Source organism: Nuphar pumila, chromosome 12 (assembly GCF_984573655.1).
Source record: "Nuphar pumila chromosome 12, dmNupPumi1.hap1.1, whole genome shotgun sequence".
Classification (NCBI taxonomy): Eukaryota; Viridiplantae; Streptophyta; class Magnoliopsida; order Nymphaeales; family Nymphaeaceae; genus Nuphar; species Nuphar pumila.
In genome coordinates this window covers 2,138,818-2,166,178 of record NC_143260.1, presented here as the reverse complement: position 1 = coordinate 2,166,178, position 27,361 = coordinate 2,138,818, and the positions used below count along the sequence as shown (strand labels likewise).

The 27,361-nt window shown below is 39.1% G+C and overlaps 1 protein-coding gene across 2 annotated transcripts; it reads left to right on the top strand.

Annotated features, from left to right (window-relative positions):
* Window positions 1–313: 313 nt before the first annotated feature.
* On the top strand, window positions 314–26,940 carry LOC149819618 (uncharacterized). Of its 2 annotated transcripts, none has more exons than XM_089982091.1 (4): window positions 314–586; window positions 20,428–22,534; window positions 25,698–25,904; window positions 26,205–26,940. In XM_089982091.1, exons 1-4 carry the CDS (start codon window positions 318–320, stop codon window positions 26,535–26,537), a joined length of 2,916 nt encoding a protein of 971 aa, XP_089838217.1. In that variant the 5' UTR covers window positions 314–317; the 3' UTR covers window positions 26,538–26,940. The 2 variants fall into 2 exon arrangements, with proteins under 2 accessions (XP_089838217.1, XP_089838216.1); XM_089982090.1 differs by lacking the exon at window positions 314–586 and adding an exon at window positions 20,066–20,338.
* Window positions 26,941–27,361: the final 421 nt, after the last annotated feature.

Here is a 27,361-nt window from a genome sequence, read left to right as displayed (position 1 = left end):
TTTTGAAAGACGCTAGCCTGGCGTTATGCATCCGTTGCATCCACGAAAAGCTGTAGGGCACGCGGAAAAGGGCGCTGAAATCCAGGGTTTCTGATTTCCATCTTCTACCGTACGGCCGATTCTGAGCTTCAGCTTCTCTGAGAGAGAGAGAGAGAGGTACGTGCATTCTGTAAAAGTGAGCAAGGTAAGGCTCAAATGATCTTTATTATTTTTCTTGGAGTTTCAGTTTCTTTTTCGGTTTGTTTTGGTGATCAAAGAAATGCAGTGAACGAGTGTTCAGGGTGGTTCTTGTTTTTTTGTTACCTTTTGCAGCAGATATGAGGAAGCTATTCTTCTTTAGGTCTTCTACTCAAGATTCTTCAGCGGCCGCCACCAACCGGAAGGTTCATAAAGAGGATGGTGGTGGAGTTGGGGATGGTGCAAATGGGGTTGAACCGTCCCAACGCGTCAAAGATTCTGTTATCAAGCAAGGGAAACAATATCCAAGTGGCTTTGATTCAGATGGGTCCAACTGGTCCAGAGAGATGGCCAAGTCCCCTGTTGGCAGAAACCATGTCCCTCTGCATCAGGACGAACGATCCATCTGGTAGGTGGCTTATCCAGCAGACTCTCTCTCTCTCTCTCTCTCTCTCTCTCTCTCTCTCTCTCTCGTGTGTGTGTGTTCTTGTGCTCATTCCTGGTTTCTATTTGCAGTGAAATAACCCCTAGGATTCGCTAACAAAAATAAAAATATAGGAAAATAAAAAACTAAAAAAAAAGAAACTACAGACAACAAAGTTAAGATCAACTAGGATTCGCTAGATTAGAAGGAACCACCGATGAGTGAACATTGTTCAGAGGGAAGAAGAGGTCTCTAAGATGCATACGTAGAATCACATATACACCAATCAGGATTTTATGGACAAGATTATTAAGGACGACCCAAATTTGATAAAAAATAACATCATTGCGTGTCATCCAAACAAACCACCAAGTAATAAGCAACCACATCTTCCAGATCAATCTTTACCGCTTGCATCGTCTAATTTCAACAGAGTCTAGAAGCAGATCAAGCGCAAAACACTCCTCTTTGACAATTACGTCCGAAGATCTCCACATCCTATTAAATAGGGCCACAAAGATTGAGTAGGACCAAAATAAATGAGAGATAGTTTCTTCAACAACTTGACAAAGCACACACCAGCTAGAAAACTAAAAACCCAACTTCTTTAAATAATTGTGATTATGAACCCTATCATGCAAAATTAACCAAGCCAAGAACCGAGATCTTGGAGAAGGGCTCTTAGCCCATAACACACACTCAGGGAACCAATCTGCCCCCGAGAGGAGCAACGATCTATACACTTTGTGGGTGTGAAACACACCATTAGGCGTAATCACCCATTGAAACCACTGATCATAATTTCCTGCATCCTCAATTTGATCTCTGAAGAACAATAAGGCTCTTAAACACATGCTTCGCAAGTGCGAGATCGCCAATCCCCGGGTTTCATGACGAGAAAGAGATAAATCAGGATCACCATATTTAGCATGAAGCAAACGAGCACATGGAGAACCTGGTTGATGAGCTATCCAATATTACTTGGCCACAAGAGCAATACTCCTCTGTCTTGGAGCAAAAACACCTAAGCCAGCCATGCACCTAGGTAACACCACCGTTCGCCAACCAATCAAATGGCGCTTACCCTGGAGTTGACACATAGACCAAAGAAAATCTGCCATTAAACGACAAATCTGCTTCTCCACACCCACAGACATCACGAACATTAACATGAAAAATTCAGGAATAGAAGAAAGAACATGTTTGATTAAAGTCAGACGATCAGCAATGGAGAGATAAGACGTCTGCCACAAAAAAAACTTATTTTTCAGTTTTTGAATAGTTGGAGCCCAAGCAGCAGAAGAGAGGTGTTTCACTTGTAACGGCATACCCAAATACGTTATCGACAACTCAGAGATTACACAATTAAAAATTCATTGACCCGCTGTAAACATAAAGGAGTCAACATTGAACATGGTAAGAGAGCATTTGCTATCATTTAGGGAAAGCCCAAAAAAAGAGAGAAAGAACTGGAGAATAAGTTTGAATCTAAGCATATGTTGCATGTTTGCTCACCAAAAAATAATCATATCATCAACATAAATAAGAATATGGTCCGAAAAATCTGAAACATCTAAAGGATCTATCAGGCGCTTCTCCGCAACATGCTTGAGCAACACCACGAGACCCTCAGCAATGGCATTGAACAACAAAGGTGAGAGAGGGCAGTCTTGCCTTAATCTATACCCCAACTTGATCTGGCTACCTCTAATGTCGTTAATCTTAATCATGGTCTAAGCACTAGATATTGATTCCCTCACCCACTCAGAAAAATGATGACCAATGCCAAATTTGGATAACATTTGAAATAAGAAGGGCCAATGCACAAAATCAAAGGCTTTATGAAAAATTAATTTAAGAGAAAAATAGGGCTGACCACTAAGATGTAAGGAGTGAATGACTTCAGAGGCCAAGATGAAAGAATGGTGCATCCTCTTATTGTGGATAAAAGCGAACTGAGAGTTCAAAAATATTTGGTGAGCCACGACCTTCAACCTATTAGCCAACACCTTGGCGATCATCCGATAAAGGGCACTCATAATAGTAATCGGGCAAAACCTAGAGATATCAGTGGCATCATCATCTTTAAGAATTAAAAAAATAATTGCCAAGTGGGTTTGAATAGGCAATCTAGAGTTGCAATAGAACTCATCAAACATGTTAATAACATCAGGCTTGACACAAAACCAAAAAATTCGGAAGAAATTCACATGAAACCCATCAAAACCTGGAGCTTTTTATCCCAACAAACCTTTGATGGCTCTAAAAATCTCGTCTTCAGAGAACTTCATTTGCATAGATCTGGCTTGATCTTGCTGAATCGAACCAACAAAAATAGGACCAATGACACCCTCTGCAGTAAGTGAAACAAAATATAAATATTTAAAATACTGAGTGACAACTGAAATAACGTGTTGATTAAAGTACGAAACACTCTCAATGGTGATTGATGGGACGACGTTCCTCCTATGACGATGAGAACCATATGAGTAAAAAAATTTAGTATTACATTCTCCAGCCGCAAGCCATTTCACCCTTGCCCGGTGCTTCCATCTAATTTTCTCATTGACCCTTCAGTTTTTCAAAAGCGTTGATAACTTAATGGATCTGGCCTGCAAACTCTGCAGGTGCAAATCAGATAGAGACTCCGGGGAAGACATAGTTTGATACAATGCTGAAATCTCTTGTTCCCAAGCAGCCATTTATTAAAATTTAACCATATCTCGATTATGGAGCCAAGCTTTGATATCCTTAACGAGACGAGACAACTTCTAATGACACCGGATAGCCGCTCACTGCTCATTTAAGGGCTTGTTCCAAGAGTCTGAAATAATCGTATGAAAGTCTAGCTCCTGGAGCTACCATTGTTCAAACACAAAACTCCTGACAGATTTAAAACCATCCTCCGAAAGAGTGATTAACTGGCCATGATTCGAGATAGAAGGAGCTAGCATGACACACTTGACATCAAGAATGAGATCCAGTAGATTGGGAGTGACAAAAACCCTGTCAAGAACTCTGCAGCATAGGCGAATCCACCTATTTGACCAAGAGAAACACTCCATGATAAAAAGAATAGGGTAAAGGTGATGCCGATGAACAAAATCTTGAAAACCTCGTATAGATGAATTAAGAAAAATAAGGTTATTAGAATCATGAATAGACAAAAGGCAATTAAAATCTCTCATTAGAAAATGATACTCCCTGTTTGAGATGACGATTCTATTTAAGTCATTCCAGAAAGCAGGCCTCATGACGGCGTGATTACGGTCATACACAATAGTAATCACGACTCTCCTGCCACTTTTTTGCAAAGTGAAGGTAACAGACAATGAAAAAAGACCCATGTCCAGCTGAAAATTTTGTAAAGACTGCTTTCCCAAAATAAGGATATCACCGGCATGCCTGATAGCAGACTTAAAAAAATAGTTAGCACCACTTCATATACCAGAAGCAACAAAACAAAAAACGCCATTCATCTTAGTTTCACAAATAGCAATTAGGTCAGGCTTCTTCTGTCTAACCCAATTAACCAGAGACATACGCTTGGCGGGGCAATTCAAGTCCCTGATATTCTAACAAAGAGACTTCATGACACACAATCAGAAAAAAATCGGGAAGTGTGTGGCCTCGTCGACCTTCTTGGAGACCTATCATCGAAAGTCATAACATTGAGAGAGGTGTTGACACACTCAAAAGGGAGACCAACCAGGGCTTCACTTGTTTATCCGAAGTTAGTGCATGTCACCTTGTGTTGAGATGTTACAAGTTCGAATCCCAATGGTATATGATTTTATAACTGATAAGGGTCTGTCTAACCCTAGTCTTTTCGGTTCGGGAGAGAGATCTGAAAATGGTGGTAGACGATTTTTAGAGAAAGGTGATTCTATCTAATAAATAAATAAATAAATATATGCATGTGTGTGTGGGGCAAAAGTGCAAATAACGGCAATATACATGAAGCATACTAAAAGTTTACACAAATTTTATTTTTTTACTAATATTATGATAAACAGTAAGAATTAATAAAATTGTTTTTATAAAATATATGATTACAGTGATGAAAACTAATATAAAGTTGGTGATATTTTATATAAATGAGTGTAAATCAGCTTGCATTTAATAAATAAAGTATTTAAATGCAAGATAGATTTGGATAGAATGAAAAAACAAGAAAAAAATAATGTAGCTACGTACATTGAATTTTTGAAACTTCTCCATTTCATCCAATACACTACATTAACACATGACTGAACTTTTTATTAAAAAAAGAAATATTGTATTTTAACAGAAACATGCAAAAAATGTATGAAAAATATGTTCTCCAAATAAGAAAAACTAGTTTCTCATAAATTTTGGAGACTCTTCAGCTTTGTTTGATTCATTCTCATATAAAGGAATGGACACAAATTTCTAAAAAATCCTTTCAGTTCCGCCCATGGGAAGGCTTTCAATACAAAATCATTCATAGGGGAGAGGCATGAATGGATTTACACAAAAAGTAGTAGGTGGTGAAAAAAACTGGGGCCTTCTTGTACCAGTGCCATCCCGACACTTTCTCACCATCATGATTTTACGTTGGTTATCATATAAGGGTTGCTAGATCAGCACTTTCCCATGTAAGTTGCATGAAACAAAGGTGTTGGTTTCTAGTTTCGAAAATGGTTTCGTAGTAAACGAGTTTCCTACATGTAAGAGAAGTTTTCGGTAACCCTACTACAGATCTTGGAGTGAGTTTTCCTGTCATGGAAACAATGAGGGTTTCTGCAGAATGAAGCAAAAACCCTGCCCTCTTAGTGGGGTTCGCGTGAGGCACACACACCCTTTGAGTGAGTTCTGTGGTATTCAAATGTAGTGTCATGGTGGTACGAGAGTGAACTAAAAAAGGAAAATGATTCCCCAAGTTAGAGAGACACAGAGTCTCAGAAAGGCCACCGATTCCAGAAAAAATTATCCAATTGTGGTTTTGAATATCTTGCAAACGTGCCGCTTGAGTCCTTGGGTGAAGGAACAGAAGGAAAACTTTGACTAGTTCCAATTGCCATTGGTTGCATACATCTTTGAATAAGCAAATTCAATATTCAAGTGTATGTTTTGAACATAATGGGACCATGAACAACTCTAGTGATGGCTATTGTGAGCAACTTGATGAAGTCTAAACCCACTCAAGTTAAGGTATTCATCGCAGCCATACCATTCAGTCGAGCCTTTTCATCATACCAACTTGATGCACTCTAGCAGCTGCCCCCTTTCCCCCACTAATCACAGACCTCATTGGTAAAACTCTTGAGGTCCAATGTGTTCATTGGAAAATACACTCATCTTTAACCTTACAGCAAGGGATGCCACCCGTAGGTTTTGAACTTGTGACGTCCCGTCAACTTAATGACATTCACAAGTCGCCCGAGCCCGCTTGTGGGACATGTTTACATTTTGATGCAAATCTAAGTTGGTCCAAGTTAGCCCCTGTAGCCAACTGATTCCGTTATGGCCAAGCCTGACACACGCCACCCCAACTCTTATTTAACCTCACGACACCTACCTCTTGTTTAGTTCATGGTTGAACTAAAGCTCCTTTCTTCATAGTTTTATTCTGAATTTGACCAAGCTGGCAAACCCCCAAGAAGATCAACGTTGCTAAGATCAGGTCATAACTAACTAACATTATATAAACTACAAGAATGGAAATTTCTGAATGCCCACAGTAATCATTATACAAAGCAATGGTCTTCCTGTTTGTTTTATGAAATGGTTATCCCCACAATGTGAATAGTTATCCGTTTTTTCTGTTTCTCTTTGTTTAGCAAGTAGGGAAACTATGTGCTTGAGAGTTTTATGTAGAATTGGCTGTATATCAATAACTGCCAGAAGAAATTATGATTTTCCTTTGAAAAAGTGCTCAACATATTTTCCCCCCAAAAAATCAGCATTGACCGTCCATCTCAAAGATGGAGAACTCTGGTGGATTCCCCCATAAAGCCATGCTTGACGTAGAAGCTGCTGTACTGCATAAGCCATAACCTAACTTTTGGCTTTTTTGTTTCTCTATAAGAGCTCTGTGTGAATTTGTAGTTGCAGCCAATCTCATGAAGATGGTTCCCTTTGTTTATCATGTATTAGTGGTCCACAATTGTGATTTTAATAATAAATAATTGGTATTACTACTAATTGTTTAATTGGGCCAGTCTTCATCTGGTGCAACCAAAAGGCCTACCAATATTATTATATGCTAGTTTTTTTAATGGAGCCGTCTTCACCAAGTAGTACGTACATACAAATTATCAGTCCAAGTAGGGCTGGGAAATGAACCGAGCAGCTCGCAGCTATGCTCGGTTGGGCTGGCTCCCTAAGCTCATTCATGTTCATCAAATGAGCTCAACGAGAAGATCCGCGAGCACCTCGTATAGTGTAGATGAGACGAGTATGAACAATAGGTGTTAGTCTTGGTTTCGCTCATCTAGGCTCGTATAAAGACAATATATACAGTAAATATGTATATATATATATATATATATATATATGTTATTTTTATATATGAAGCACATCAGTTATTTTTACATCCATCAAGTTGGACCTCATGCCACCAAAGGGTTAGCTTAGTTGGAAAGGGCCTCGACTGTTATACGGGCAATTGGGGTTCGATTCCCACAGGTACTACCCTCTTGAATAAGCTGAAGCCCGGCATAGACCTTGGGAGTGAGGGTCCTAGGCTCTCAGGTTATAAACGAAAAAAAAAAAAAGTTGGATCTCATAAGCATCACATGCTCAAAACGATTACCACAGCTAAAGGCGCGCAACAAACAAGTGAACTGCTCGGGTATGATCTGATCCGACCTGTACCGAATCTGGCATGATCCAGGTTTGCTAAGAAAGAAAGAGTTTGAATAATTATTTGGGTCGGACAAATAGAGTCGATTAGCATATGAAGCCAAGCCGTGTATGATTTATGAAATTTCATACGAGAGCTAGGTCCAACCCACTTTACCAAATTCCCATTAAGATCAGCAAATTTTGACTGTAAAAGACAAAAAGTTATTAAATTTCTGTATCTGAACAGCTCCAGTTTATATTATCCTTACAGGACATGCTTTTGTTCTGCTTACAAAAGGTTGGATTAGACTCTGTTAGAGAAAAACCCTTCTACCTATCGATGGATCAAAGAAATAAACATGAAAAAACCAAAACAAGAAAAATACCACACAAAAGCAAGGATTTTAAGTGGTTCGGCAAAAAATTCCCACGTTCATGACTGCACAAAGACTTCTTCTTTTATTGATTGGGATACATAATACCGCGTTAAATAGAAGTTATGAATTTTACATGGAGTCTACTAGTGTTGTTGGATATAACAAAGAGTCTAAGGTAAAATTAAAAAATTTGCCTCGAGGCTACCGCCCCCGAACCCCAAACTTACAGGCAGTGGGGTAAACCTCGTGAAGTTGTAACTAACCGTGGAAAGTATGGATTTATATCCAGGTAGGAAACATGCTCCACACTCCTCCAAAAGAACCAAGCCTGGACCTGGTATCATAACCTCAGAGTCAGATTTGTGTCCGGACCTGCCCGATAAAGCCATTGACACCCTTATGCAATAGCATGGGTTACTGAAGAAGACATACTCACAAAGATCACCGTCAAGAACATGTAACGATTGGGTTCGAGAAGCCCCTCTTCTTCCAATTGGTTGGACCAGATTATCTTATCTGAATCCAATTGAACCCAACTTCATTCATGTCTAGAGACTCTGCACTGACTATGCCATTTCTGCCTATTCCAGTTGATAATGGAGGCACAAATGGATCAGATTGTGGGCAATTGTTTAAAATCCATATCCGAATCCAAGGGTAGTAGTAGTATATAGGGGTGTCAACAGATAGGATCTGGTTCGGACACAAAGAAGACCAAGTCTGGACCTGATTTAAGGTGCTGGTGCCATGTCCAGTTTCAGATCTAATTGGACCCATCATAAGAAAAACCAAGTCTGGTTTCTATAAGAATTACATGAACCAGCAAAATAATAGTTTTTATGTTGTTTACATTGTAAAATTGTGGATCTTAATTGGAAGTCAAGTCGCCCGTGTTTGGTATAAAATTTCACAAACCATGCCCGGCAAACATAAGTTCTAACTTTCAATGATCACTTGGTCCAGAAATACACTGGAGAGAAAAGTCAATGTTTTAAGCTTCAACCAGAGCCAGCGAGGCTGTGTCCGAGCTTTATCAAGTCTGCAAGTCAGTGGCGGAGCCAGGGGTGGGCGGTCGCCCACCCCAGAATTAGAAACCGAGTCGAAATATGATACGACTCGGGTCTTCTTCTTCATTCCGCACGATTTGGTGGTTGCATTCTTTCCTTGCGAATGCTTGTCGAAGAAGATCAGAGCAGGGTGGTGCAGGAGTGGAGATCAAGCCTCCCTGCGATACAGAGTACCCTATGGCACCCAGACGCAGGAGACGGTGGACATGGGATGGAGCCAGCCGAGGGAGTTGCTCCGCCTCATGCTGTGGCGAGGACCGTCCCCTCCGAGAGGGAGCTGAGGAGGCACCTCAGTTGGAAGACCTTCGGCTTGCTGCTGGATCACCACCGAGAAGGAGGTGGCTCAACTACCGAAACAGGCTTTCGATCTCGATCTATGATCTTCACCACCACAGAGGCTTCGAGCCATTGCGCCACCGATAGAGGTCGATCATCATCACCCGAAGTCTGCCCACCCAACGAAAAACTTCTGGCTCCGCCACTGCTGCAAGTAGAGGTGTGACCAGACAGGAGTGAGGTCAATAGAGTGTCCTGAAAATAAAATAAGACAAGGAGGAGCTTAAAACATGATGATCATCCCCCAGGGCTCGAAGCACCGATAATCTCAGAGATGGATGGTGTCCAACAGCTTATGTGCTTGCCGGAAAACCCTGCAGGTGTAATGACAACCACCCATCTCTGAGATGGTCGGCAGCAATAGGACAAAGCATAAAATGCTAAAAATACAAGCAATGCCAGATCGCTGACTGTGTCCAGATTGACCGCATCGTGATCCAAATATATTTCACAGACAGAACCAACCACAGAATGATCAAGAACAAAGAAAATATATCCACAGTGTTACATATATATGCCAACAGTACTCGCAATTTTATACGCACATTTTGCTAATACGTCAATGTCTACCACACTAAGTAGAGAACAATGGGAATATGGGATGCGTACAACAACAAGAATAGTGATGACCCATTCTTTCTGAAGTTTCAATGGCGGTTGATTTCCTTCATTGGGTATCCTTGAAAAAAAAGAAAAAGAAAAAAGAGAAAGGAAGAGCGCGAACAACTTTTCAATAAACAATTAACGTGCATTTCTATACTAAAATTAAAGATGGTTTATTTACCTGTGAAAGCTAGAAAGTATCATATAATTATTAACAAAAGAAAGGAAAGTATGCATAATAAATGAAAGAAAGGCCCAATCATGAAGAAAACATGGACGTTGGTTGCATAACAACATTAGGGTAGCTCTCTGCAACAGGAGAGGAATCCCAACATCCGACAAGTAGTTGACCTTGAAAGAAGATCTTATAGAAACCTGATTTGAGAACTAGATACATAAAAGCGTTATATATAGAGATAGAAAGAGAGAATTGGGTAGGTGGTTAATGAAATATACTTAATGATACGGCTTAATGAGGTTTTCTGCTCTTCTGATGTTTTTTTCGCAGTTTCGACCCATAAATGTGTTGGGTTTATGAGCAATTCACACATGAATCATGTGTTTTCTATGAAAAAAATGATATTTGGAGCATTGAAAATTTACAAGGATTTTGTACTGTTGATTTTTTGAACCTTATAAAAACCCATCCATGTGTAGGAATCGGACACTTCAAGAGCTGATCCCTATAAAATCAAGTACATAGATCACAAAATTTTTAAAAAATAATGAAAACAACATTAAAACCCCATTAAGCACCTACCCCCCTCTCTCTCTCTCTCCCTCTCTCTTTCTCTACCGGATAACCCTTGTGCTAGTTTGCTTCTTGCTAAATATGGGGATCCAGCTCTTATCCCGGTTCGTCTGGGAACCCGAAGTTTGGCGCTCTCGCACTTGCGTAAATCGTGGTTGAGGGCTTTAGCCTGTTTTAGAGACCATTTTGAGGTCTCCAGAAATTTTGGTCAGTGGTTGCAGTGGGCGTTGGCACCAAGCGAAGAGTTTCTCACCAAAAAAGTCTATAGATCGTTGCTGCCGCCAGGGGCTGATTGGTTCCCGAGGATGTGCTTTGGGCGAAGGGTCCTTCCCCCCGTTCTCGAGTCCTGGCTTGGTTAATTTTGCACGATAGGATACAGACCCACAGTAATTAAAAGAAGTGGGGCATTCAACTCCCGAGTTGGTGCGTGCTTTGTCAAGCTGCAGAAGAATCTACGTTTCACTTATTCTGGTCTTGCCCAATATTTATGGAAATCTTTAGCAGGACCTGGAGGCATCCATAAGTATTTGTTAAGGAGGAGTCCTTTGCGCTAGATCTGATATTGGGGCCGGTTTGTATTAGGTGCAACAAGAGGTGGAGCTTCATCTGGCGGACGTGGTTGCTTACTTCTTGGTGGTTTGTTTAGATGACGCGAAACGATGCTCATTTTCGTCATATTTCAGTTAACATTCAAAACCTGGTGCATAAAATCTTGGTAGATGTTTATGCGATCTTGCGTATGCATCTTAGTGATCTTCCACTCCCTCCTGCTGATGCTACCTATCCTTTGTCCCAATCTGGGCAAGCGGCTCTGACGTGAGCCCATTTATCTGTCTGATGTTCTTTTCTCTTGTGCTTTCTTTTTGTTTTGGCTTTTGTTCTTGTTCAGTTCATGGGTTCAACATTTTGTTGATCTTCATGAGTGGTAATGTTGAATTACTTTCGTCTCTCTCTCTCTCTCTCTCTCTCTCTCTCTCTCTCTATATATATATATATATATATATATATATATATATATAGTGGTGTTAACGGGTTGGTTTTATCCGGACCCGACCCAGACCAAACCCTATAGGGTTCGGGTATGGTGACAAATAAGAAGACCCGATTAAGACCTGGGTTCATTCAATACATGGACCCTTGTATAGTTTGTGAAATTCTATACCAGACCCCGGGCCGGACCCGAGTTTCGATTAAGACCCACGAATTTTCAATGTAAAAATGATAAAAAAATATTATTTTATCGGGTATGGTGTGAGTCTAGTTCATATTGTTCTTATCGGGTCTGGGTATGATTTCTTTCATAGTAGACCAGATTAGACCCGGGTTCAAACCCAATACCATACCCAAAAATCTGGTCCAAGTCTGGTTCCACTTGAGTCCGAACCAAACCCGACCCATTGACACCCTTATATTTATGTGTGTGCGCAGGCGTGCATGTCACTTTTGACATGTTTTAAAAAAAACAATATTTTAGTAACATTTTTTTTATTAATTTTTACAATAAAAAAGTCAAAATGACAGCTCGATTCGATTATGAGTCCGAATGGGTCGATTCTCTGAATCTATTCAAGTCTCAAACCGATATTGACAACATTGCTAGACCAAATCAGTCCTGATTTGGATCATGTCCTAATAAGCCAGATCCCAACTTTTGACATATGATGTTAGAGGATCTACACTGATCCTAGTCGTCCAACCGATACATCTAGAGGGCTAGGATTCAAAGTGTGATGGATCCCATCAGTCCATCATGTGCCAGATGATGGGATCCGTCCATGTCTAATACTTTGGGCAACTTACAAGATACCTAGCTAGCAGAAAAAGAAAACGTACCCAGTAGAAAAAGGAAGGTCTCTTCGCATGCATACCTGTTAGTAACAAGTTGGCAATGGGATTCTAGTACCAGTAGGTAAGTAGGGACCCTATACAAACAAGTAGTCTACGAGATAGCATGTTTGCATGCATATCTAACTCTATAAAAACAGACTGTCTACATCTTCTGCTATATGTATAGCACACTGTTCTGTTTAAATCACATTGGTTGCTTTCCTCCTTTTTGGTGCACTAAGAAAAACGTCATTTCGCATCGCTTCAGCTATCAGCTTCCAGGAAAAGAACAAAGAAGGTTTGTTTTTCTTTTCCTTTTTTTCCCCTTCTTTTCATAGCGTATGGCTGCCTTCTTTATTTGTTTACGTACGTTAAATGAGTATGAAACCAAAACCAATCAACTTCACGACATGATTCATCCTGCATGTGAATGGCATCCTATAAGCCGTCTCTCTCTCTCTCTCTCTCTCTTGTGATGTCTTTCATGTGATTCTTACAAAAGCCATATATATATATATATATATATATTGTGATGTTACCATTGTCGTCTCATAACAAATTTATCTGTGTTATTTTTCTATATCTAAAATACGATTCTCTAATTCTTTGTTTATATATTCTAGAACTTTTCTACGTTTTCTTCACATTAAGACATTCAAATGCCAAGATTTTCCCAATATCAGAAACCAAGGAAAATCCGAGATTTTGCCTTGTTGATGTATAACCAAGACCAGTATATGTACGTCAACCTGTGTCGGGGACATTGCAAGTTCAAAACCCAATGGTAGGTTGGATAATTGGTGGGGGTCTGCCTAACCCCAGCTTGCCTATAAAAAAAAAACACCAATATATGTGACTATGATGTTAACAGAAGAATATCATGCTTTAAACCATACGCTTGAAGAATTGTGTGATTATACACAATCTGCTGCGATATTCTGTATCACAGTATCAGCATCACCCAATAGAGGCCAGAAAGATTCTAATAAAAGGAAATATCTGTCAGAAATTCCCCCACAAATTTATTAGCCTTCTAACATATTCCAAGAATATCTAGCAAAACTTGACCTGACTCTTGACACCATTGACAGAAACCTCTCTCACAATCAAGGCAGTCACTGCCTTCTGTTTGTATGAGTATGAAAGGCATAATAAATCACTATAGTTTTACCTCTGTGGTCTTCTTTTAAGTACTCTTGAGTAACGGGGATTTCTTTTGCTGTGTTCGTGTTTAAAATTTTTGTTTAAATACCATGCTCAATTAAGTCAAAAGTTATATTGATCATGGTAATGTTTATTCATATCTTATTAATTTACTTCTTGATGAAGGCATTGAGAGGGCTCTCATCATTAATAATGTTTAAACAATTTCTTTACCCAATTATACCTATATTATAGCCTTATGATTGGTCAAAGCAACCTTGGTTGAAAACAATAAGATTTGGAAGCTTTATCTGGAATCTCTTATTTTGAATCACCAATCCATTGACAGTTAATACATGGATACGGGCACAGAAAGTGTACTGCCTGCAGGTACAATCACATTGCACAGAAAATATCCTCCTGTTGCACCTGTCTGATACGATCGTAACTCCACTCGTTATGATCTGTTCATGTACTGCTTTGCAGGGTTCACTAACAAGTGTGGTATGATCAGGTGCAACAACATATTATTTTTGTGCAATGTGATTGCACTGTTCTGTGCTCGTACTCTCTAATAATCAGTGGCGTAGCTAGGATTCATGTGAGGGGGGGGGGGGGTATCCAACAGCGGTGTAGCCAAAAAAAAAAAATGGTATGATAGTCAGGGGTTCGGGGGCAGCGCCTCCCCCCCCCCCCCCCCCCCCCAATTTTTTTTTGAGATAAAAAAATGCTACAATTATTAATAAAAATCTATTTCATATGGACAAATCAAACTATTTGCTGCAGTCAGGGCTAGGCTAGGACTGGACTGGGCTAAAAAAATGGATAAAAATCTATTTCATATGGAATCAGGGCTGGGCTAGGACTGGGCTTTTAAAATTTTTTTTAACTGTTTCGGGAGACAGGACTGGGCTACAGCCCCCCCCCCCCTCCATCTCCGCCTCTACTAATAATCATATTATTAGCTCAATGCATGCTTTGTTTTCATACATATATAACTTCACCAAAGACCAAGTATATATTCTCATGTTATCAATTGAGTCTTTGGGTCAGAAAATCTTGCCCTTATATAGTAATTTTATAATGACGAGAGCCAGATTTTGCAGTCATTGATAAATAATAGCGAGATCTTTTAGTCGTTAAATATATCCATTAATGTATTTTAATGCAATATCTAACATTTAAAAAATCTAGCCATTATACATAGGTCTTTAACAGTGAGATGCGTGCAGGAGCAAGGCATTATGTGAACATAAATATTGTCGTTATTGATGAAGCTAGAGCGATAACATTTATGGCAGTAATAACGGCCATATATTTATGCTCTTGATATTACCTATCAATTAGGGGGGATAAAAATCTCATCGTTATTGCTTTATCAATAGCTGCATGATTTTTGGTCGTCGTTAAAGAGTTGCCGCTATAGACCATCATCCTTGTAGCGAAACATACATTGGGTCTTTGGGTCTCTAATATTGCGCTAAATATATAAATCATTGCTGCTTTAAATGTATAACTCATAACTCATAAATCATAAATTGTGTGGATTTGGCTTTGTTACCAAAATGTGTGTCATTCATTTATAAAAGAAACATCGTTTCACATCCCGCTTGTTGTAAAAAATCGATATGTCTTGTGAGACCTGTATTCTGGTTGACGATTTATGAGATTTACGCAATGACATCTATGTCGGCCACAACGATTTGCCTTTGTATAGAAAATATTGGAATAGTATAACGCAAATCGCGGTTGTAGTAATATACTATCGATTTGAGAGATATTGTTTTGTTTGTTAATATTGAGTTATAAGCTATTACGCTGAATTTTTGTATCGATTTGTAATATATTATGCGATATGTATATCGAGTTTTCATTCTCCTCCTCCTTCTTTCTTTGTTTTTCCTTCTCTTCGTCATTCTTCTTCTTCTTCATCTTTAGTTCTTTCTCATTCTTCTTTTTTTGCTTTTCATCTTCAATGTCTGATGGATCAGGCTCCATGATTTGTATTTATGATTTATGAAGTTACCATGATTGTTGTTGTCGAGGGTTTGTGAGGCATAACAATACTTATATTTATCGTATCGATTTGTAATATGAATAAGCGATTATATTGAATTATCGTATCGATTTGTAGTATATTATGTGATATGTACATCGATTTGTGTGTTCAAATTGTTGCTCAGTTAGCAATTTTTATTAAAATCGTTGAACATTATTTGAAGTATGAATCGTTGTAAACAGATATTATGTGTTTGCTAGTATCCATTATTATGATATTTGTCATATGAATCGTGTCAAAACATGCTAATACTATAAATCGTTACTTTTATTGGCATGGTAAATAATAACTCGAAGATCATTACAAATAACTGAATCACCTTTCTTTTGGCAGGGTCAACCCATTCTTTGTAAAGATCTTCAATTATTTCTCTTTGATGAGTATGTACAACCATTACGAATGAGCTCGTTTGCTTGTAAAGGATATGTGAGATCTGACCCATGATATAGAGTTGTCAGAACTTCTGCAGAAGAACATGGAGCTACCAGCTGCAGAGTATACTTTTGAATTTGCTCTTGTTGATTTAGTATCTGATAGATCCTCAGATGCACGACAAAGGGTGGTCCGACAACAGACGACAGTAAAAGGTGGTCTGGCAGTAGACGATGATAAAAGGTGCTCCGGCAACAGACGACGGTAAAGGATGCTCTTGCGGTAGTAGACGACAACAAAGGGTGCTCCTCCAGAGGTGTAAGGGTGATGCAGAACGGAGAGGGAGACATATTTCAAGGTTGAGACTCTTCAAGCAGAGGTGTTTACTGCTTGGGGCTAAAACAAAAGGTTATCCTCCATTTTTTGGCTGGAGGAGATTTTGGTACATTACTCGAAACATCGTTTCATGGCGCTAATGGCGGGAAAAGATACTTAAGTCTTTGCAAACACACTGAACTTCGATGCTAAGTGATGCAGACACACATGGGGAAACGAGTCCTACATGCTTACATATGTGGCGCTCATTCAGACTCGAGAACACACACCTGCGTGTTCCGGGGGGGAACATATAACCTGCTTTGGGAGGACCTAGCCTCAAGGTTTTATGCGGCCGGCATGTCAGGCGAAGCCAGAACAACAAGGTCTTGGTGTCGGGTGGGGTTTCTTTTAAGTTATAAAACAAAAAAACAAAGAAGTCATGAGGCTCACCTAGTGAAGGGCTTAGAGAAGGTTGGCCTTTTAATGAACCATATAAACCAAGAGCAGGAGTATGGGTGCAAATGGATTGGATTCAGTAGGACCACTCTTATTTGACTCAATACAAAAAAAAATGTTTTCTTAATATAAATGTGTTTTCACACTGATTAGGACTTGCGTGGTCTGACTCTTTCTGAATTCAGATCAATGTTCTTATCGGATCTAAATCACATACAAATCGGTTTTGTATACTTTTCATGTAAAATACCTGTTACTCGACCTGCCGCTAACAGATCCAATAATACCAAATAAAATTCAGATTGGGACCCAATATAATTCACTTGGATCTATGTTGGATTTGGACCTATTGCTTAAATGTGTATCGGGATTCAGATCAATCATGATCTGGACCCGATTTAATCTGTCTGAACACTCAATGGGGGAGTCTCTTGTTAAACCCTTTTTGCCGTTGAATTTTGAGGTGACCAACAAGAAAATTGTCCACTTTAATTTGACAGGGAGCTCTTAGTGACTTGGCTCGTGAAGCCGTACGCTCGCGCTCAATGAGAATATTCAAAATAAACAGATCTTGACCAGTATAATCAGTCACCTTCACCTCGTTTAGTCACGTCAACCGGCTTCAACCGGTAACTCCCTGATGGTGCGACGTTTTTAAGCCGAAAGCGGCATCGTATATTACCCGAACTTTCACATATAATTACAAAAGGACCACAAGACTAGTATCACGGGTCGCATTTTGGTCCCGTTCTTCGACCCGAAGGCCTTATCTTCTGGTGATGCAAACGGGTCGGATCAAACTTTGATCCGATGCAAGATTCAAATTCTAAAGAATGGGTCTGGATCAAGAACTGGTTATGACTTGACACAGTAGATTTAGGAAGAGTTGTCGAGCACCCTTGTAAGATCCAGATCTGATTAGCTTTTTAAATTCTATCCCATGGATCTCATGTGTATTCTGGGTTCAGAAATCAGTTGGATTTGGAATCTAAATTTCCTATATCTGGTCAGGTCTTGCACAAACCGAGATTATACCAACCCGATAATGCTAGGGACTGGACTTACTAAGGTCAACCCGGTTTGCTAATTGGGTCAGACTCACAAGATACCGACTGGCTTGAAAATTTATAAGCGGGACCCGTTTCCTACCCAACACCCAATTAATACACACATTTTCTCAAGTTTTTACTAGGAATTTACTCTTGCTAACCGAACCCAGATCCAGGTCTGGTCTTGTCTAAGACCGGTTTAGTTGTATGGAAATGTAGAAATGACACTGAAAGTTCGATATAGAACCAGACCCACTGGTGAGGATGTAGTAACTCTTCAGATTTGGTTTGAAGGTGGACATTACTAAATCTGATTTTGCCTAATTGGATCCAAATACATATTCAATTTCAATAGAAAGAACTAATACTGAGTCCAGTTCTGACTACCTTAGATAGCTAATCTAATATATATTTACTTTGGAATTTAAATATAATAACTCTAATATCAAATTTAAAACCAATTATTAATTTGGGTGTTATTCGTTCTATTAAATCTGACCAAACGGATTATTTTTCAATTGGATATCTAACCTAAATCCGATCCACCTGTAGGATTCGGGTCGGATGTAACTTGTTGGGAGCTCTCTACCTACCCACATTTGTTAAAGAAACTTTCTTGTCGTAATATCATGAAACTAGAGGGGCAAAATGATACTTTGATATTAAACCCTCTGCTAAACCCATTGCCCTTCGCCCTAGTTCTCCGCTTGCCTCCATCTCTGAAATCCTCCCCCAAATAATCGTCGATTTACATTTCTCCCGCTCAAAAAACTCACCATTATTCTGTCGATTCTTCCCTTAAATCTCTTCGGATTTCTCAAGGGTTTCTTGGAGAGGGAATTAATCGTCGAAGGAGGAAGAAAGGAATCGCCTCGCGGATTCTCGAGGTATGAATCATCTCACCGTTTATTTTATTTTTTAATTTGTTTCTATTTTAGGAATATCTGGTGAATTTAAGTGTTTGAGTTCGAATCTTCATCGGATTCTTATAATTCTGATTTATTTTTGAATTTTAATGCTTCAATTGATTACCACGATCAAGATTCGTAATTAAATGCTAATCAGAGATTTGAATATCGGTTTTTCTTGGAATGATAAATCGAACGGTGTTTTAGATTGATCGGTTTCATCTTTTTTCCTATTTAAAATTTCAACCAATTAAATAAAATATCGTGTTTTTCTCTCTTTCTGCTTTTATTTCTTTGAACAAGATATCGTGACTGATTGCAGCTCTTTCTGTTTTTGCGTTTTCTTGGAATGTAAATCGACGGATATTTTAGATTGATCCATTTCATATTTTTTTTTTTAATTTAAAAGTTCAACTAATTAAATACAGCATCATATAATTTTCCCTCTCTTTCCTTCTCGTGTATCTTTGATCAAGGTTCGTAATTAATGGGTAATATAAGTTGGTCCGGATTCTAATTAGACCTCCTTGAACCTTGACCCTATAGGGTTTGTTACCGGTCAAACCTGACCTATTGACACCCCTACTTATCATCATCTGCTGATGATAATGTATCTCTCCACCGCTGATTGTGGCGATAGGTGGGGCCCAACGTAATGACATCATCATCATTGTCTCTCTGATCGCTACGATGGGTAGTGATAACGTTATCACCAATCGATGATGATATGATCCGTCTCTTGGATAGGGTATCGACCCTATTCTTAACCATTTACATCGAATTTGGTTGACGTAGTCCCAAATCTAATTCCATCATTCCAATTCTTTCGTATATGCTACACTCATTACTTTTACGGTGCGTATGATCCAAAAGAAACAAAAGTTAACTCCACTTGGTCTCCCCAATTATTCTCTTCATCCACTGTTTCTGTTTGGCTAGTGATTCAAAAACCCAATTTGCTAAACAAAAATAAAGTTCATGATTCATATTACATAAACGTGGGCCAGAACAGGGCCCGCTCCATTTGGTTGTGGGGAAAATTTGAATCCTCTCTCCTTACGGCGGTGTAGCAACATTTTGAAAGACGCTAGCCTGGCGTTATGCATCCGTTGCATCCACGAAAAGCTGTAGGGCACGCGGAAAAGGGCGCTGAAATCCAGGGTTTCTGATTTCCATCTTCTACCGTACGGCCGATTCTGAGCTTCAGCTTCTCTGAGAGAGAGAGAGAGAGGTACGTGCATTCTGTAAAAGTGAGCAAGGTAAGGCTCAAATGATCTTTATTATTTTTCTTGGAGTTTCAGTTTCTTTTTCGGTTTGTTTTGGTGATCAAAGAAATGCAGTGAACGAGTGTTCAGGGTGGTTCTTGTTTTTTTGTTACCTTTTGCAGCAGATATGAGGAAGCTATTCTTCTTTAGGTCTTCTACTCAAGATTCTTCAGCGGCCGCCACCAACCGGAAGGTTCATAAAGAGGATGGTGGTGGAGTTGGGGATGGTGCAAATGGGGTTGAACCGTCCCAACGCGTCAAAGATTCTGTTATCAAGCAAGGGAAACAATATCCAAGTGGCTTTGATTCAGATGGGTCCAACTGGTCCAGAGAGATGGCCAAGTCCCTTGTTGGCAGAAACCATGTCCCTCTGCATCAGGACGAACGATCCATCTGGTAGGTGGCTTATCCAGCAGACTCTCTCTCTCTCTCTCTCTCTCTCGTGTGTGTGTGTTCTTGTGCTCATTCCTGGTTTCTATTTGCAGTGAAATAACCCCTGAAAAGCAATTGAGAGTCAAAATAGCCAACAGATTGAATCGAAAGTCTTATGGAGGGGAAGAGATGGACTCTGGAAACCCATCATCGAGAAGCTACCCTGAATCTGCTGGAATCTCACCTTATTCATCTCCCGTGCCCCTAAGATGCCGATCTGCTCGCTTTACCCAAGCTTCGAGTGGAACCTTGGACCTGTACATTGATGGGGAGGACAAAGGTATGAGGTCCAAACACGATTGTTATGGGTATTATGCTAGTGCTGGTGAAGATGGTGCCTTGGTTGAAGATAGACCTTTGAGGAACTTGGGGCGGCCTCCCCGTAGCCAAAATTCTTCGGCGATTGATTCAATGGGAAATAATAAGAAGGTTTTGAGGTCTCACTCGTTTCGGGATATTAGGGACACAGATTCCCTGTTTTCAAGCAGTGATGGCTTGGAAAGCCTTTCCAGCTATTCACCTAATCACAACCTTGCAAAGAATGATGTTGAAAGACCATCAAATGCGTTTCCTAGAAAATCTAAGCTGAAATTACAGGAGTTTGATGCAGAATCATCCCCTAGGGAGGAAGACTACATTGATGGGTGCCTGCAGAAACCCCCTGCTTTAGGACCTGATTCCTATGTGCCTGGATATAAGCAGTCATGTGATGCCTCACACATTCCATTTACAACCATGAACAGGTTCAGTTCAGAGTGCATATCCTTTCCTACCAATGGTTTGGTTGGTCCTAAACAAGAATGTGCAGTATACCAAGGACAGAAGGAAGAAACTGAAGAGTGGAAATTGAAGAATTTTCATGAAAAAAACGATCGGTTGCTAGAAGAACACATGGAGGCAGAGGAGAGGCTTAGGCATCTCTCAAATGAATTTGAGCAACATGTTCAGAATAGATCTTTGGGATCAGGCGAACTGATCCACATGGTAAAGGTTCTTAGTGGTGAGAGGAGAAAATTGGCCGCTGAAGTAGTTGAGCAAATACAAAGACGGATAATGGAGAGGAACTATTTGAAAAGTACATTTGAAATTACCAAGATAGAACATGAGGCACTGATGAGGAAGATTGACAAGGAGAAAAATGAAATGCAGTCATGTTTGGAAAGGGAATTGGACAGGAGGTCCAGTGATTGGTCATCTAAGCATGAAAAGTTTAAGCTAGAAGAAAAGAGGCTTCGAGAGCGTGTTAGGGATTTGGCAGAGCAAAATGTATCTCTTCAGAGAGAAGTTGTTTCCTTAAGTAGCAAAGAAGCAGAGAACCAGACAAGACTAGAAACCAGTGAGCTGCAGCTGAATGACTTAATGATGAAACTGGAAGAAGCAAAGGTGGAAATTTCTAGTCTTCGGCAGTCCCTAACCGAGATGGAAGAACGTAGCAATGGCGCAAAAGCTGATAGAGACTATATCAGAAGAGGCTATATGGAGAAGGAAATTGAGAGTAAGGACCTGCAGAAAGTGGTGGTTAGATTACAAAAGACATGCAATGACCAAGAGAAGACGATCAATGGGTTAAGACTGAACTTGAATGTTGAGATTGGAAAGGAATCAATTGATAAAAATGGCCATGTGCGTGAGTTACAGATTGAGCAAATGAGACTGACAGGTCTAGAGCAAACATTGAGGAAGGAGTTGGAGTCCTCAAGATATGAAATAGAGACCTTTAGACGGGAGAATGTAGATCTCCTGGAGAGATTGCAATCTGCTGGAAATGGTGGTGGATTATCAATTCTCAAGCTTGATCAAGAACTTCATGCTCGGATTGGGAGCTTACAAGGCCAGGGGCTGTTTCTGCTGGATCAGAATAGCATTATTTGTAATGAATTATTGGAATTCATCAGATACAAGCTATGCAGAAACTGTTCTTCAGAGCAAGGTGAACATTTAGGACAAGGTGCTCATCAATTAGTGGACTATTCTTTCATTGAAACTGATATGAAAGTCCAGAGTTTAAAACGGGAAATTGAAAATTTCAAAAGGAGTCTGCAGATAACATCTGGAATATCGTATGAGAGTCTCAGCCTTGTATCTTCTGGCTACCGATGCCAATCATTGGAGGTTGATGGAAATGAATCTAAACAAGGGATAAAGTTGCAGACAACACAGGTAAAAGAGATGCCTTTTTTTATGCATTTATTTGTCTTCTTTCCTCCGTCTCCTGCATGGTGTAATAAAGGGTGTTTTCCACTTGAACTGCTAATTAACGGAATTCAAAGGCAATACATGCAACGCTTGTTCAAAACTGTAAAATTAGCATAAGTTTAATCATATTTAGGGAGGACAAAAGGAAAAAGAGGTTTGCCACTTTCAGAAACCTAAAGAGCTTCATTCAGTATATCTCCAATAAAGAAATTATGTGCACACATAATCATTAAGCTGCTATCCAGCTGAATTTCAGGCTTTTCATCATATGCAGATTTGACAGCTCATACTATATCACAAGAAGCATATGAAACTGGTATCGGTATGTATTTATTTGCGCTGCCTGAGGCCTTATATATGCCAAGTAGAAGATTTGACATGCTTATGTCAACTGGTGAAGCATATAACATCAGTATAAATGCATTATGTCTCCGTGTTCCATTCAGCATGCACTAGATATACATAAAAGAAAAACAATTAAGTGAAAAACTTATCATTTATTATGAAGTGATCTCTGTGAATCACAACATTGCAGATCACACTAATTGGATGACCAGTCTCATATCTGAAGTGGTCAATAGACATATAATCAAGTAATTCTTCAATATGCTGTAAATAAACATACATGGAAATACATTATGTGTCGATTAGAGAAAATGCACATATTAAACAATTTATGAGCTACATGATAACAACTTTTGATCACATAAACCATGGGTGGACTGCAATCAGTCACCCACTTTTTATGAAAAGATGATGTTATTTTTAATGGTTTCATTAGTGTCCAGTAGTGTATCTTTCTTATTGCAGATTACTCCCAGAGCATTCTTTGAGAGATTACTGGCATCAAATTGGACTGATGTCATGGATACAACATGGCATCATGAAATAAAAATGGATGGTTTTCTTCAAGTCCCTAGATCTGATTGCCTGTCACTTTCGGAGTGATGTCATGACGTGATCTTGTGATCATGGATCACTCAATTTACAAGATGAGGTGTTCAATTTTGTTTAACACAAGTTGGGGTGTGAACCAGTGAGCCTCTCTATCAGCATAATTTTTTTTCAAACAACTCAAAGTACTGGTACATGATGGTCACAACTAGCATATAGCAGCCAGTGACATGGGCATAAGTAATAACACATGGTTGCTGTTGCATCGCTCATGTGCAAAGATTGTATGTCATAGCTGGTGCTAAATGGCTTAATACATGTGCCACAAGGCTTATGGTTAGCTTTGACAAGATAAGCACCGGCCTCTTCATTCATGGTACTCTTGGGCGGGTCAGTTGTCAGCCCTAAATCTTGTGGCCACCTGCCTACCCATGATGAGAAGCGATGAGCAAGGTTTTAAAACCCGGTGACTCGTGACTCGGCTCGTCCTTGAGTGACTCGTGACTCAGCTAGGTCAACTCGGTGACTTGGCCGGGTCATGTTAACTTCATATTTTATATAAAATATATAAATATATGTATATATTATCTATATTTTATAGAATTTTACCAATATATTATATATAATATACATTATATGATATTTTTTATAATATATTTAATGTATAATTTTATTAATACATATATAATCATATTTTTATATATCATATACATAATATTTATATTATATTTCATATATATATATGTAATTATATATAAAATATATTATATACGTATATATATGCATGACTCGCTCATAACTTGGCTGACTTGCCCATGACTCGGCCAAGTTTTGTTAAAGCCGAGTTAAACATGTTTTTTGTCCCGGTGACTGGGCGATCCGGGCCGAGTCACCCGGTCAACCTGGCGAGTTTTTAAACTATGGCGATAAGTGATTGACAAGTTAGAGTAAGATCATTGTTCTGCACTTACTAAGAAGCGATTAGTTCTTTACCCTGTTGTTAGATCCTGCACTTCTAGTTTCCAGATGATTGTATGTTGGGATTGTCTGATTGAAGAAGTCCTTACTGCTCTGTGGAGTTGGATACAATCCACCTTAGTTTGTGACGTGACCCTAGATTGGATTCAAGACTAACAAGGCTAAGCCAAGGTCTGAAATCAGATATATGATTAATATAGAAACTCTGTATCCTGTACTATACCCAGTACAGATTTGTGATTGAATCTGTTAAGTGATACATTCCATTTATTTGACTATTTTCTTATCCAATTCCAGAAACTCTGTAGCCTTTAACACCAGCTGTTTAGCATTGGCAAGATGAAACCAAAGATCAAATCTGGATTTGGTGATTAAAACAAATTCCTGCTTTTTCCTCACTGTGAACTTAGTTTTCATCGAGCTTACTGGATTGCTTACATGTGCTTTGGTTTGCTTAAGCTACATATTCATCTTCAGTCCTATTTTATTCACTTTCAAATACATGTATGCAGGTACAGATACGGAAATCCTTGAGAGCGTCTATATTTGTATATTGTTATGATCTCTTGGTTGATTTATGTCTAGTTTGTTCAATTATATGCACGCAGATGTAATAATGTTGTGCAGGGCATCTATATTGTGTTTTATCAATATGCATAGTTTAGGAACTTCTACATAATTAAAACTTTATGTTAGCTATGCCTTTCATGACTTATGCAGGAATAACCACTTTAGGTGGTGGATAGAGTATTAGAAACTATAACTGGTCCAGTATTGGAAAGTATATAGTAGTTGGTGGAGCACATATTATGCTTTCTGACTTGCTTTTCTCATTGATATTCTTTGTGACATCTATGTGGTTTACTGCTCCACCAGAAATTCCATTTGAACCTACCATCCAGTTTGGTGGTTTCCTCTGCCTATCTAGGGTTACCCCTGATAAAAGCCTTGAAGGATACAATTGCATGACATTTAAGTGTACATTCCAGGATGGAAATTTTGAAGCTAGTATGGCCTTTGGACCAACTTCATGCTCATTGCAGGATGCATCATTCAAATATGAACTCTGCAATAAGCTCTTTACTGCTGATGCATCTTCAAATGGTTGCTTTTGTAGTTAATGATAATCGGTATTGGCTAAATTTGATTGCTAATTCTCCAATTTATCCAAAATCAAGTTATACTATGACTTTGGTGATAGAAGAATTTGATTCTTTTCCTTAACTTGGTTACATTCATTTCCTTGTGTATTTAGGTAAATGCACGCTTTGAGCTTGAGGCTGAAATGCTTCTGGCTAGAGTACTAAGAGAGAGGTTGTGGACAAAGGAGGTCGAGTTAGAACGTCTTCAAACAGAACTTGCATCAGCAGTTAGGCTTCATGACATTCTTAAATCAGAGATTCAGAGAACCCAGGATTCATTATCTTGCCTAACCCACAAAATGAAAGACCTTGAACTTGAGGTAAACCCTTCATCATGCCCAATAGTAGTTTCTTTCTTTATATTCAGATGGATATGGATGCTCAAGTTTCTTCTATAGTGATTAAAAGAAGACAGAATGACCACAATGTGTTAGTGTACTAGCACTATAAATTATAAATGGTTCCATTATAATTCTTTTCGATGACCATCCCTCTTTCTAGTTGGCTCCTGTAATTGAACTGCATTTGTATTAATTACATGCATGAAAAGATGTAATAATTTATTTTAGTTGAGTACTTTTGTCATTTGCATCTTATATGAAGAGGCATATCATGGACAGGTTGGCACAAAGAATGAAACAGTAAACAAGCTTGAAATGGACTTGGAAAAATACCAAAAGGAGCTTACAATTTTGAAGGGGATCCTAACTCAGGTATCAGAAGAAAGAGATCTGATATGGGAGCAAGTGAAGGAATACAGTGAGAAGAATATGCTACAAAATTATGAACTGGATTCCTTGCGCAAAAGAATGGAAGTGCTTGACGAAGAAATTTTAGTCAAGGAGGGTCAGATTGCAATATTAAAGGACAGCCTCAATGACCGGCCTTATGATATACTCTACAGTCCAAAGTCAAGCCAAGATTTCTCAGTAAGTGAAGTATCAGGACTATGATCTCTTACAGGATCAACTCCATATTCTTTTTTGTGGGGCCGTCATCTTTTGATTTCTTTGTTTTTTTCTGAGGGGTGGGGGTCGTGGTTAATTCCTCGATGTAATTGTGTAAATATGTGTCTTTTCGTAATAAACGCTGCTATTGTTTGTATTGAGTCATGTCTAGTTCAGATAAATTTGGGCGGTCTTATATGTTGCTGTAGATATGCAGTGTTTCTAGAGTTGATGATTTCCATTTGAGTTTCTCATTGAATCAAGTTACATGTCAATAATATTTGGGAATGACTGTCTTATGTAATTGTTTGTGGAAGTGTAGCAGTATGCTTACTTTTTGTTGAACTTTTGGCACTGGCTTGTTGCTATCAATTTATTCAGGTGCAGCCTTTTTATTCGTTTGATTAAATACAAAGTCTTTTCTAGGAGTTTATATTTTGCTGATTTCGTTTTTTGAGGGATATGTTTTGCTGATATCTCATGATCAAAATCCTCAACTACTAGATAATGATACTGCTTGCCAATCACCAGGCAGAAAACTGCATCAACAGCATGAACAATAAAGTCCACAGAGCATGCCATCCCAGAATGCTCGACTGTTACTCTCTGAGCTGATGATTTATTGGCTTCTATTACTGTTGATGGATGCTCTGAGAGTATTAAGTGTTTGAGCGCGTTCCAGGCAACCACAACAGCGTCCTTATCTGGCTTTGTACTCTCTAAACAGACCCATGCATTTAGTTTCCAATTATACAGTGGAACTTGTTATGGCCTCTCCATTGAAGGATACTCATGTGTCTCCAAAGAACATAAGGGAAAGAACCAAATCA

Coding starts and splice junctions, on each gene's coding strand:
- LOC149819618 (XM_089982091.1), top strand. CDS start 318: ATGAGGAAGCTATTCTTCTTTAGGTCTTCTACTCAAGATTCTTCAGCG. Junction 587..20,427: donor CAGGACGAACGATCCATCTG/GTAGGTGGCTTA, acceptor TTCTATTTGCAG/TGAAATAACCCCTGAAAAGC. Junction 22,535..25,697: donor TAAAGTTGCAGACAACACAG/GTAAAAGAGATG, acceptor TTGTGTATTTAG/GTAAATGCACGCTTTGAGCT.